The sequence below is a fragment of the Lutzomyia longipalpis genome, chromosome 4 (assembly GCF_024334085.1).
Source record: "Lutzomyia longipalpis isolate SR_M1_2022 chromosome 4, ASM2433408v1".
Lineage (NCBI taxonomy): Eukaryota > Metazoa > Arthropoda > Insecta > Diptera > Psychodidae > Lutzomyia > Lutzomyia longipalpis.
Window position 1 is genome coordinate 16979687 of NC_074710.1, and position 12429 is coordinate 16992115.

General features: G+C 34.5%; 2 protein-coding genes across 3 annotated transcripts in view; both read left to right on the forward strand.

Moving 5' to 3' along the window:
- LOC129795284 (toll-like receptor Tollo) overlaps positions 1-12429 on the forward strand; it is a 650843-nt gene that overhangs the window by 619991 nt on the left and 18423 nt on the right. The window lies entirely within an intron of this gene.
- Positions 1-12429, forward strand: part of LOC129795282 (protein slit) — a 91262-nt gene that overhangs the window by 51181 nt on the left and 27652 nt on the right. For both annotated transcript variants that reach the window (XM_055836370.1, XM_055836371.1), the window contains exon 3: positions 11478-11549. In XM_055836370.1, coding sequence (XP_055692345.1) covers positions 11478-11549 — 72 coding nt within the window. The remainder of the gene's footprint in view (positions 1-11477; positions 11550-12429) is intronic.

Genomic DNA, 12429 nt, shown 5'->3' on the forward strand with positions numbered 1-12429 from the left:
ACCCAAAAACGCGAAAGGGTTAAAGGATATTGAATGAAAATAACAAAAACGTAAGTTCATTTTTTTATAATTAAGATAATCTAATTTTTCCAAATTTTCAACAATTTTTTGGCATAATTTATGCTGTTTTTCATATTAAATTAATTTAACAAATTAATGATTGATTCCAATTGCCCCATTTCGATATATTTTAACGCTTTTTGATCCTATTTTACATCACATTTTACGGTTTAAATAGTTGATAGGGGATGCTCTGCGTGATCACACTGTAGTGTGTTATATGGTTTGAATATCATCATCAATTTCTCCATTCAGGAGCACCCCTGAACAATACAAAACATAAAGAAAAACCTGTCTTGGCCCTTTTGGTCCTTCCGTGCGAATTTATATTTTTTCATCCAACAGCTCTAGTTCGTTTTTTTCCTGGGTACGCGCGCGGAAGAAGAATATCATGGTGCGCTATTTTTGTGTACACATTGCAGATGGTTCAATTTAAAACTCATCAACAATGCATAAGTCTCTCAATGTTGGGAGAATGGGAGGACTTTTGGCATAGTATTATTCACCGAACGCCCCGAATTCTACGGCCTAGGATCATTTTTCATTTTCCACTCGACTCCAGTTTGCTGGCGTCTCTTACCCCGTACCCCCGGGGTCCCGTAGACCTCTTGTCCATTTCCAAAAGGTATACCTACATATATATAATATATGTATTTTTATACACAAAAATCTGCCTCTCTCATCCCTCACTATATAGTACGATAAATCACGAAAGGAGGAAAAAAAAGAATATTTGGTTACATTTTTTCCATCCATATCAACTCTGTGTGTTTTCCTCTTCGTCATCATCATCAGGAATTTATGATCGCGGCAGATTTGATTTATTACACACTATATGTTTTTCGACGTGCCCAGTTGGACGCGCTATGGGTGTATTAAAATATTATTTTCTGCACTACGCGGCAGGGGGAGAAGGTCCAAGCCTACAAAAATGTGGCGCGCGCGGTGGGAAGGGCCGTGAAGACAACGATGGACTGTGAGATGCAAATGTATCTCCTTTGAGACATGAGGGGGATATGCGTGGGTGTTGTGTATGGGAGTAATTTTGCAAGTTGAGAGTACGCATTTGAGTGGATGAATGATGAGAGTGGATACGATTGAAGTGGATGGGTAACAATACACCACTAATTGTGGAGTACGCCACACTCTCTTTGCCCATGTACTTGGGGGTCATCAACAGGCGGATGAAGATGCTTGTGGAGAGATGCTCGAGATTCCCTCGCTCTTGCCCCAACACCAAAAGGTCTAATCTTTCGCGTATCGATTGAAGGGTGGACGGGAGAGGGAAAGCGCATCATCAAACCTAATCCTCTTGACTCCCTTTTCATACAACAAACCTCCCAAGCCACTCTCACGCACATGTTTTATGTGAAGATGAGCAGCTCCTCGAAGCCAACGAGCACATCTCACATGCCTGGGCAATGCCTCTGCTGCCGCATACAAGAGGCCCCGGAAAAGATAAACAATGTAATACGAAGAAATATACATACAATTTGAAATCATGCCTGGCATACCAATCTTTTTGCATTCAATCACTCTCTCTCTCCCACTAAAACTACACAAACATTAATCCTTAATTGCTCTGTGAACTATATATTCATCATCACACAGCTAAACCGCCAAACAAGCCCACAGAAAAAAGACCAAATCAATTTGTATTGACTCGCTATTTGATTGGTTTCGTTGGGAAGAACTTTTTTTTTAGATGTTGAATAAAAAAAAGCTGAAACACATGCCCCATAATTGCACACAATTTATAATTAATTTAGTAAGGAGTTTATTCATTTTGTGCATCACTGATTGGAAATTAAATGAGAACATTGATTGCAGTAGGGACGTAGCTAGGGAGGGTGTTTGGGTGTCTTGTCTAAACACCTTCCTTTAATTGATAAAGCCCAAGTTTTTCTTTAGAAGTTAAAACAATTAATTTTGATCCTAAAATTGTATTAAAAAAATTCGAAAATGAATTTTCACACGCTATAAAAAAACGTTATTCGTTGAAAAACAACAAATTTTTAAGAAAGAAACGTCAAAAATTAATAAATATGTCAAATGTTAGAGGAGAAGTGTCAGACATTAACCAAGAAACATTTAGTTTGTCGTCAAACTAAACGTTTGAAGAAAATAATAGTCAAATATTTAAAAGAATCATTAAACATTAGAAAAAATTTATCAATTAATTGAAAAAAATCATCAAATGTCAATAAACAAGTTATCAGATCCACACAGTACATAAACTCCTTTTTCATTCCATACATTTTCTCTTTTTAATTTTCAATTTTCAATGGAAAATATGATGTTTGTGCGTTTTTATCGATCTATTGTGTAATACACCACTGATTTGTTTTTTTTTAAAGAGCATTAAAGTGAATAAACTCCTTTTCAAGAACATAAATTTACCAGACACAAGCGGAATAAAAAGAACAACTCCACACAATTTTTAATTTAATATTATGCATGGAAATTCCATTAAAACTATATAATCTGTTAATGAGATTTGTGTGAAAGATTCCAAATAACTCACCACTCTCGCTTTGTGGACTAAATTCTAATCTATCTGCCTAGCAGTTGTGGCCGGTGTGGCCGTAACATTCAATATTCATGCGTTATTTTGAATTTTTAATTGGCCCAAACGGTGAATTTCACACAAATGAAAGATTCATCCGCATATGTGAATAAATGTGCAGCATAACGCGTAATTAGAACCATTCATTGACTTTTTTTTTTCTTAACAAAAAAAAAGGAGAATTTTTTCATATCGTTAAAACAGTGCTGGTCAAGAAAATAGAGCCACAATCTTACTTTTTCAATAGGAAAAAAATTTATCAACAATCATCTCAATGTCAAAAAATAAGAAGAAAAATTCCTCAATAAATTTCGGTAATTTGAGAATGAAGATCAATAATAAATTCTGATAAATGGGAAGCAATTTTTTGTGCATTTTCTCCGCCACACTATCCACATGGAATCTTCGCTGGTAGTTGATGCCAATTAATGAGCTTTTTGACATCAATTTGCATCCCCGAATGAGTCACGCTTCTGCGGACAGCATCAATGGACACATTTCACAATATGATCCAATCAATTTTTTATGCTCCAACGGAGGGGATGCACGAAAAACTGCGGGGGGTGAATTTTCGCGCCCATTTTTGGGGGAGAGAATCTCGTATTGAGAGTTAAATTTCCCTCGTTTTCCGGTGTCGAGGGAATTTGCTCGGGAATCGCCTGAAATTGTCCTCAAAAGGGATACGGTCTGTGTGGGTGGGGGGTGGTATAGTGAGGTGTCGAAGGGTAATCCCGTAACATGATCCATACCCGCCCCCAAAAGTTGCTAGACAGAGTATCTAAAATACGGAGGAAACTCTGCTATATAGTCGTCGTGTGATTAACCCTTTGCGTTTCCTCAGCAACCAATTTATATGTGATGTATACAATACGAACTCTGATGCTTCACACCAACCAGCTGATGATGATGATGAGATTCGCAGGGTTTTCTTCTTCTACCCCTCAAATGAGATGGGGGTTGTTGGTCTGGCGGGCAATGTGTGTGTGTGTGTGGCATTGAAGGGTGGGAAGTCAGTTGGAAGAAAAGGATTGTGGGAAGGAACCCCAGAAATGAACTTCTGCGGACAACCCCAAAAGGACACTCCCGTAAAGTACTCCCTCACATATTTTCCCTTCTGCATGACCTCCCACAACCCCCACACTCCCAGCCAAAAAAAAACTCAATAAAGTATCAAATTAATTGCAATTTTCGTGGGGGAGGCGTGTGATGAAGAAAGGGCAGCAGAGCGAAGAAAAGCAACTGCCGCACAATAAAATCGAAGTAATTTTCTCCCAATTCAGCCATGAAATATAAAACCACATCGTTTTTCCTCCGCATAAGCCGGGGCAATTGAGTTAAATAAATTGGCAATCATTTAGCGATTACAATCCAAAAGAGATTATAACTAACAACGAGGAGAGCGCTCTTTAGTGTGGCACAAACACCATACCATCAAGATCAACTTTAAGCCGCTAATTGATCAAAATTGCAGCGTGTCGAAGGAATTTGCGATGAATTTAATTCAACCAAAAACGTACTTTGCGCACCACTCAATGGGATTGAGCATCAAATATTTTGATTAAAATTAATCTGCCAGAGGAGGACTATTGGCAGCGTTGCCATGAGTTACAATAATCAAATTTCAACGATTATTGCCACGCAGGGAGCTCCCATATATATCGCTCATATATTGCTCTAAATGCCGCAACACATGTCAAGGGGTGATTAATTTCTCATTTCTATGTTCACTTTATTTATTATATATTTTTGAGATCTGTGGGCTTCTTTTAGAAAAAATTTTAAAAAATGTTTGAGAGTGAGGGAAAGGCAAAGAAAAATTATTTGAATATTTGTAGAAGTTTTAGCTGTAATTATTGCGTTTTTTAAGCCTTTAATGACCATTACGGGATTTGAGCATTTTATAAAATTATCTGAAAGTTTCAAAAAATTATCGAACCGTATTTAATGTGCTTTAAAAGTGACTGAAATATTTTAGAAGTAATCCATGATATTTAAAACTGAAGTTAGTGTTTTAAAAATTGTTCTAATATTTTGAGTAAATTATCCAGCTGTTCTAAAACTGATCCAAAAATTTTAGAAGTGATTTGAAAATATCATGGCGATCAGAGAAAGATTATTCTGGCATTTTTAACTTGATGCAAGTGTTCTAAAAATTATCCAAGCGTCTTAAAATTTATCTAAACGTTGAAAAAATTATCCAAGGGGGTTAAAGCTATTCATTGTATTAAAAAAAATTCCGGAGATTTAAAAATCATCCGAATGTTCTAAACATTTCTGAAAAAGATATATCCATTATTCTAAAATTGATTCAAATATTCCTGATGTGTTTTTGGTTTTCTAAAATAAATGATTGAGGCATTCATTTAAATACCCATTATATTGTAAAAATATATCCGGATTGTTCTAAAAAATATCCAAGTGTTCTAAAATGGCATTTCTGAATAAAAAAAATTCACAAAAATACTAAAAATTATTTAAATCAGTATTCTTATGGATTTTGCTTTCCAGAAAAAATCATGTGTTCTAAAAAATATTCCACTTGCTATTAAAATTATCCAGATTGTACTACATAAAATATCCAAGTGTTCTAATTTGCATTTCTGCATGAAATATGTCCGAGAGACTATGAAAATGATTTAGTAATTCATTAGTACTGAATCATTAGTAATGATTTAGTAGATTCATGTGTTCTAAAAAAGTTCCTCTATATACAAAATTATCTGAGTTGTTCTAAAAAAATATTCAGGTGTTCTAAAATTTATTTATGTGTTTTTCTTCATTCAAAGTTCTAAATAAATTTAGCATTGACGATTCATTAGCCCATAATTGCTGTAATTCAAATAAATTTTGAGAAGTTTTGTGAAGTTGTGCGCCCCTCGGTGCATTCTCAAGTGTACAGACGCTTTTCCATTTTCCATCCAGTTTATATCTTTTCGCCCCTCTTCAAGTCAATATACATAGTTAGGTATGTGTTATTCACATCTCAAAACCCCATCTAAAGCACTTTTATCCCATTTTTCCTGGGAGAGACGTGAGTGTGTGTAGTGAATTTATTCCAATGAGTGACTTTTCTTTTGAACTTTGCGATAAAATCACATTCTTTCCCTCTATCATGTCAATCCATACTTTCTTTTATCTCTCCAACTTTTCACCATTTTTTCATTCATTCATCCATCCATGGTAAGAGAATATTTTCTTCCATGTGAGAAAAAAGAATCAAATTTCAAGTCACCTCCTCAAAATAACTTTACAGTATGTGAGAGAGAAAATATTCTTCAAGAGATCCCTTTGTGTGTGTGGTACACAAAAAAGGGATTCAGGAAAAGTGGAGGAAATTGGAAAAAGGATGAATTGACAATATATTTAAATAGTTTTTTTATGCACACAGCATATCTTACAAATTTTTGAAGCACCAAAAGGATTATTTCCTCCACCCCCAAAAAGTGAGAAAAATGAGAGTCATGCGTACAAGAAAAAATATTTATCCTTAATAATTATTTACTTATACAATTTACGCACGAATTTTTTTTGCTTATGTTGGTCACGAATTTGGGATATTAAATGTTGGGGATTTTTTCCATTAGCAGAGCACCAACAAAACAAATGTGCAATTTATCAAATAAGAAGGATATTAGATTACGCAGCATTCCAGCACGATGGTTGACCACCAACCACTTACGAAGTGAAATCTTATCAATGTTTGCCACCACTGTATGATTAAGTTGATTGAAAGAAAACAAAAAGGATGGTGGTGCTGCCAAATTGGTCAAATTTGAGGGTTTCTGCGTGATTTGGTGGTTAATTCTTGAACCTTCTGGGCATATTTGTGGTACCAACTGTTATAAGATTCTTTTGAAATTTTATTATAGGAATATTTCTATTTCTAATCGGAAGGGTAAATTCTGATAAAAATCTTTTCTTTTCCAACAACTTTATAGTTCTTGTGAGATTTTGACCGTTGAAGTTTTTAAATCTTTGTTCCAGAAAACAGTCAGACAGATCTTTAAAGAGCCCTGGGCATGAATTTTCTAAGACTGAAAAACTCCCGTGATAAACTCCTGAAGGATTTAGCACTTTAAAAGAAACGTGAAAACCGGGAAAATCTTACGGGAGTTTATCACGGATTCATTCACGTAAAGTTTTCCTCGCATTTTTCCTGCAAAAAGCCTTCGGGAGTTTATCACGAGAGGATTTCACTCCTACAAAATACAGCCCCTGGAAAAGTAATTTTTCTTCAAAAAGCTGATTAAAGAATGAAATAAAATGTCAAAATCTTTTAAGATTTTTTCCAGAATACCAAAAATTTTACAACTGACGAATTGTAAGACAAGAAAAGAAAAGATTTATATCAGAATCTACCCCAGAATCTTTTTAGGCCACTATTAGACGAAAAATGGTAGAAAAGAAATAATTTTTATGCAAAATTAGCCTCTTAATTTGTTCTAAATTTACTTTTTATAACATTTCTTTCGCATTCACCCCAATTCTTGACAAAGAAGTAAATTCAATTTATTGAAATTCAGCATTTTGATTGAAAATTATGGAGCTTATTCTCACAAAAATATTTTCTTTTCTATCTATTTCGTCTTACAAGGGATTTTGTAAGATTTGGTATTCCAGCAAAAAAATCTTTTATAGCACCTTTTTAGAACATTCCCCTCAAAACAGCAAAACGTAACTAGATGTCGCTATTTGTGACGTTTGACATTGAGAAAATAAATAAAATTAATTCGGATCGAACTTTATTACAGAAAATTTATTGAAAAGGGACGTTTATTTTCTATTTATTTCGTCTTACAAGGGATTTTGTAAGGTTTGCTGTTCCAGCAAAAATTTCTTTTTCATTATTTTATAGTAACAGACCTCCGAAACTGGAAGTGAAAACAGATGTCGCTGTTTACGTTGAAAAATGAAGTGAAACCGAAAATAGACGAAGTGAAAAAAGTTAATGTAAACAAATAAAATGAGGTTAAAGTTAAGTGAATTTATCAACAAAACACAATGGATTATTCGATTTTTGGTAAAAATTTAACCATTTTAAAGTATTTTTGCATTTTCCATGATGAATTAAGAGTTTTTTCTTAATTTTTTTTTATCTAGACTGTCATGGAAAAAAATTGAATCATCCGGAGCTTTTGAACATCTGTGGCATCCACGGATTCTGGGAAGGAATACCCGGACAACTCTCAGGCAGCATGAAATTTTTGTTTAATAAGCAGGATCTTATGCGGAATGATGGAAGCATTTATGGAAGAGTTGAAATTGGTGGAACCAGCTCTCCGGAATGGCATTAAGAGAAGAACTCGCGAATCTACATAGAATGTTCCTTAATAAAATGTCTTCCCATACTCTAACTTTTGCCTTTTTTCTACACTACAGAAGTATCTTTTAATGCAGAGCATGTGTGAATGCATAATTCTAATCATCTTCCTCAAGGCCAAGTGGGCCAAGTCTCTGAAAATTATTGACATTCGTTGGCATAATTCACAAAAAATGGTCAGAGTTTTTCCACATATTTCACAATATTTTTTGTTAAAAAACAATTCCAAACACTCAGAATCATGTAAAATATCCGTCAAAGTAGTCAATTGTTGCCTATGATGATAAGGAATCATGCTTTGGTGGTCACAAAATTCACAAAAAGATTGAAAAAGCACCTCGGCAGGTCCTTATAAAACATATGATTTTGTAAGATTTTCTTACAAGTTATAAGAAAATATTCGGCCGGAATACCAAAACCTTTTCTTTTCTATTATAGCAAAAATGTTTCTCGGGACGTGTTCTAAAAGTTGAACTGTGAAACTTTTTAGATCTTACAAATTTATAAGTTTTTTTTGTGAGAATGCCAAAAAACCTTATAACTCACGAGTTGTAAGAAAAGAAAAGAAAATATTTTTGCCAGAATTAGCTCCTATACTTCTTTTTATCTTTCTGCCGCAACTTGTTGCTTAATTGGCATACATTGAGAGAGAAAAAAAATTAATGCTGTATTGCGAAGAAAAATGGTGAATGGAAGATAATGGGACAGAGAGACCAACCAATTAATATGCATTGCTGGGAACAAATTAATTTGTTGTTTTGACTGTCCTCCAAAAGCAAGTTTTGATCCATTTTCATCTCATTCAGACATTCACTATATACTCAATTTGCATTTTGCAGAAATCTCAGTTGAGATGAAAAAAAAAAGAATTCTGAAGCGCAGTGAATAATGCAAATTTGCAAGTCCACTTTTCCACTCAAATAAATTTGCATGAAATGACGCGTTAGAAGGAATTTTCTCGCACCCCAAAGAGCGGAGAGAAAGCAATTTCATCAAACACCCCCGCACATCCCTTCAAAATCGCATTCTTTCTCCTTGGGAAAAATAAACAAATACATGTACAAATATTTGCGAAACATTCCCAGGACGATGTGCATGTTGTTTGTCTTCATGGAAATTCATTTTTGCTATGTATATTTTCTTTAGAGAGTTGAGTGCTAAAGGATTTGATTTATGGCTTCTTCTCTTCACTCGTCTCTCACTTTCTCTCTGTTATCACCGATGGAGACAACACATCTCAATTTTCCCACCAAGAAAAAATGAAAGAAAATAAAATTAGTGAGTTTTCAGTTGAAATTTTCACCACAAAACGGTCAAAAGGAGATAAGCTGAGAGGGGACTATGGGTTGAGGGGTTTGCAGCCACGAAATCCCATTTAGATGAGTGACTCTTGAGTCAGGAAGTGGTGACAAATGGTCACCGTTGGACTGTGTATTCACCCGCAAATAGTGATTCCAAGTCAGAGGATATTCGCACGAACAAACACACTGGAGGGAGGAGAATGAGAATATTGCAAATTCTCCGAGTGGTACAGTCTGTCCATTGAGATTCGCTCTTTAAATTGCTATAAAATTGATTAATAGCGCCCTCATCTTTTGGTAGATTGTGGTGGTGAATCCCTGGTATTTTATAGCAAGGCCAACAAATCACGAACACAACTATAAAATGTTAAAATTTTAAGATTCAGCGGTAGAGAATTTTATGGGAAATGGGGGCGCTGTTTATCAATTTTATAGCAATTGGAAGATGATTTTAGCCGACAAATTAGGCTCGCGCTATAAATAAAAAGTTTCGAAAAACTATGACCAAAAAAAGCAAACCGATTTTGATAAATTAAAAAAAAAATCCTAAAACAAAATTAAGGTCGTTTCATAAAAGATAGAAAATATTGACCGTTAGATTATTTTATTTTAATTTGTGCTATTATCGTTCCATAGAAGAAGAATAAAGGATTTATGGTTATAAGTATAAAACAGAAAGATTTTTGAAGAACTTGAAAAAGTAATTTTCTTTTAAAAACACGAGGTAAATTGTCGCTTCGCTCCAATTTACCTCGCCCCGCTTCGCGGGGATTTGTTGCGCTTCGCGCAAATTTTAGAGGAAAAGAAATTGTGATGATTTAAAGGTAAATAAATCCTTATCTATCCCAAAAGAAAAAAATTTGCAAAGAGAAGAAATCAATTTCATACAACACTTTAGGCGCCAAATTCAAAAATTTGCAAAAACTGCATGAAATCTCTATGGGGGCTACCTGAAGGGGGGCTTTGGGGGGAAAATGAGTACGGCCATCTGAAACCGCCTGTTATAAGGAGCCTCTGTACCAAATTTCATCGCGATCGGACAAACGGTGTAGATTTGTATAGCTGTACAGACACGAAGATTACCAACAAACAGACCTTTCTTTATTATATAGATTATTAAAGAAAAAAAAACAAATTGGCAAAGTCTTGTAAGATTTTTCATACATAGAATTTAAACAAAAATTGAATGATGAATTGAAAAAAAAATAGATTTTTAACCAGAATCCACCTCATTAATCTTTAATTTTAAAAGTGTTTAAAATTGTACAAGAAATAGACTTTTTACATTCCATTGAAGAGGATAAGGTCGTTTTTGCATTTTTTTTTTGTAAAATCATCCATTTTAATCGATTTCGATCATTCCGAATTTTTTTCAATGGTTAGCTTTAGAGCTTTTTGAATTATGTATGTATATTTGTCAAAATCGGTTGGCTAAAACGCAAAATACGAGATTTCTTAAAGAAAAAAACCAATTGATTATTTATCTGCCAGATATTTCAATTCTTTTGTAAATATTTCTTAGATTATTGGCGAATAATCGACACAGTCCTGAATAATCCTACAAAATCTGAATATTTGATTATTTTTAATTAAATAAAATCCTTCCAAAATCATTCTAAGTTTCAGCAAAGCCATATAGAAAATTAAGTTCTCTCAGTAGGCAAGAATGCTTTAAAGTTCTACTTTAATACTTTCTTAAAATAAATAAATTCTATTTATTAAAACCACTTTGATTGCTGGTGGATCACCAACTGTGTTAAAATTAACACAGAATAGGTTGTCTTAATTTTTTTTACGCACAACTTGTTGAACAGCCTGTACAAAGGCACTTGCCGTGTATTTGTGTACTTTCCCTGGGGATGAATAAATCGCCCCAGTTGAGTCGCCCATTTTGACATTTTGGCGATAGGTTGTGGGTGGATTGTGTATATGTGTGTGAGTGTGGATATTGCAATTTGTGGCTGAGATTGAATGCAATGCACTGACCATGGGAGCGGTCATTTGTTTCAATTCCACAAACAATTCCTCTATATATGTATGTCTATATATATGGGGACAATATAAAGGCAAAAAGGCACATTGACAAACAAGCTAAAAGAGCACAAGGTGGTGCGACTTAATTGTAATTTATGATTTTGGTTATTGCGCCATGCGAAGGAGGAAAAGCTAAACAAGAATTCTCTCTTTACACACTTTTTCTTATTTTCTCTACTTTTTTTTTTCATTGCAGTGACCTGCAAGGGAATAACATTACCATCATCTACGAGTCGGATTTGCAGCACTTACCCCGGCTGAGAATACTGTGAGTATTAACAACTATGTACCTTCCACCCCTTCCCACATACATACATACATACATACATTAGAGAAGCATAAAGCAAAGAGGAAGAAGAGCTTTTGCCCTTCCTTCCCATTCCACATAGAGCAAAGAGCCAATAATGGGCTATGTTGTGTACACATTGGCAACAATAAGAGGGCAATATGTGGCTTCAGGAAGGGCCTTATTAAATCTCATCCACCCCCCATTCCACCCTAAGGGTGTGAAATTGGACGCTGGAGATATATTAAAAGGAGGAGGAGCGTCAGCCAGAAAATTCGCCGCATCCTTTTAATAGCTCCATGTTGTATGGATGTGATGGCATTAGTCACAATGTGGTCGCACTGGGTTGGGATTCACTTAAGCTCCTTCCTTGAAATTTAATTGACACTTGGGAAATAATATTGGCTATTTATATTTGCCAACATTACACTCCCGCCCTCCCTCGCCGCAGATGGTAGCACCCCATCCGTAAATAATTCAACGCGCACCGCATCTCACGTAAGACATGCAGGGAGAATGTTTATAGCGTCTCGACTGTTGATCAGAAATTACATTCATTTCGTCAGGAGATTATTTTATTTTGATCAGCAAGAATAGTTTTTTTTTGGTAGAAGAAAATTTAATTTTTAATATTGTGTTATTTTTTTGTGAATAATTGAAATTTTCCTTAATAAAATAAAAAAAGTTTAATGATAGAACAGAACGTTTTCTAATTAAAATTTAACGTCTTAATACCAAAATAAGTATTTTTTCCAATTAAATGAAATGATTTTTGATTAAATATAACATTTTTGTGATTAAATAAAACATATTTCGATATAAATTGAACATTTTTGGCCTGTTTTTTTGGTTGAACGTCAAT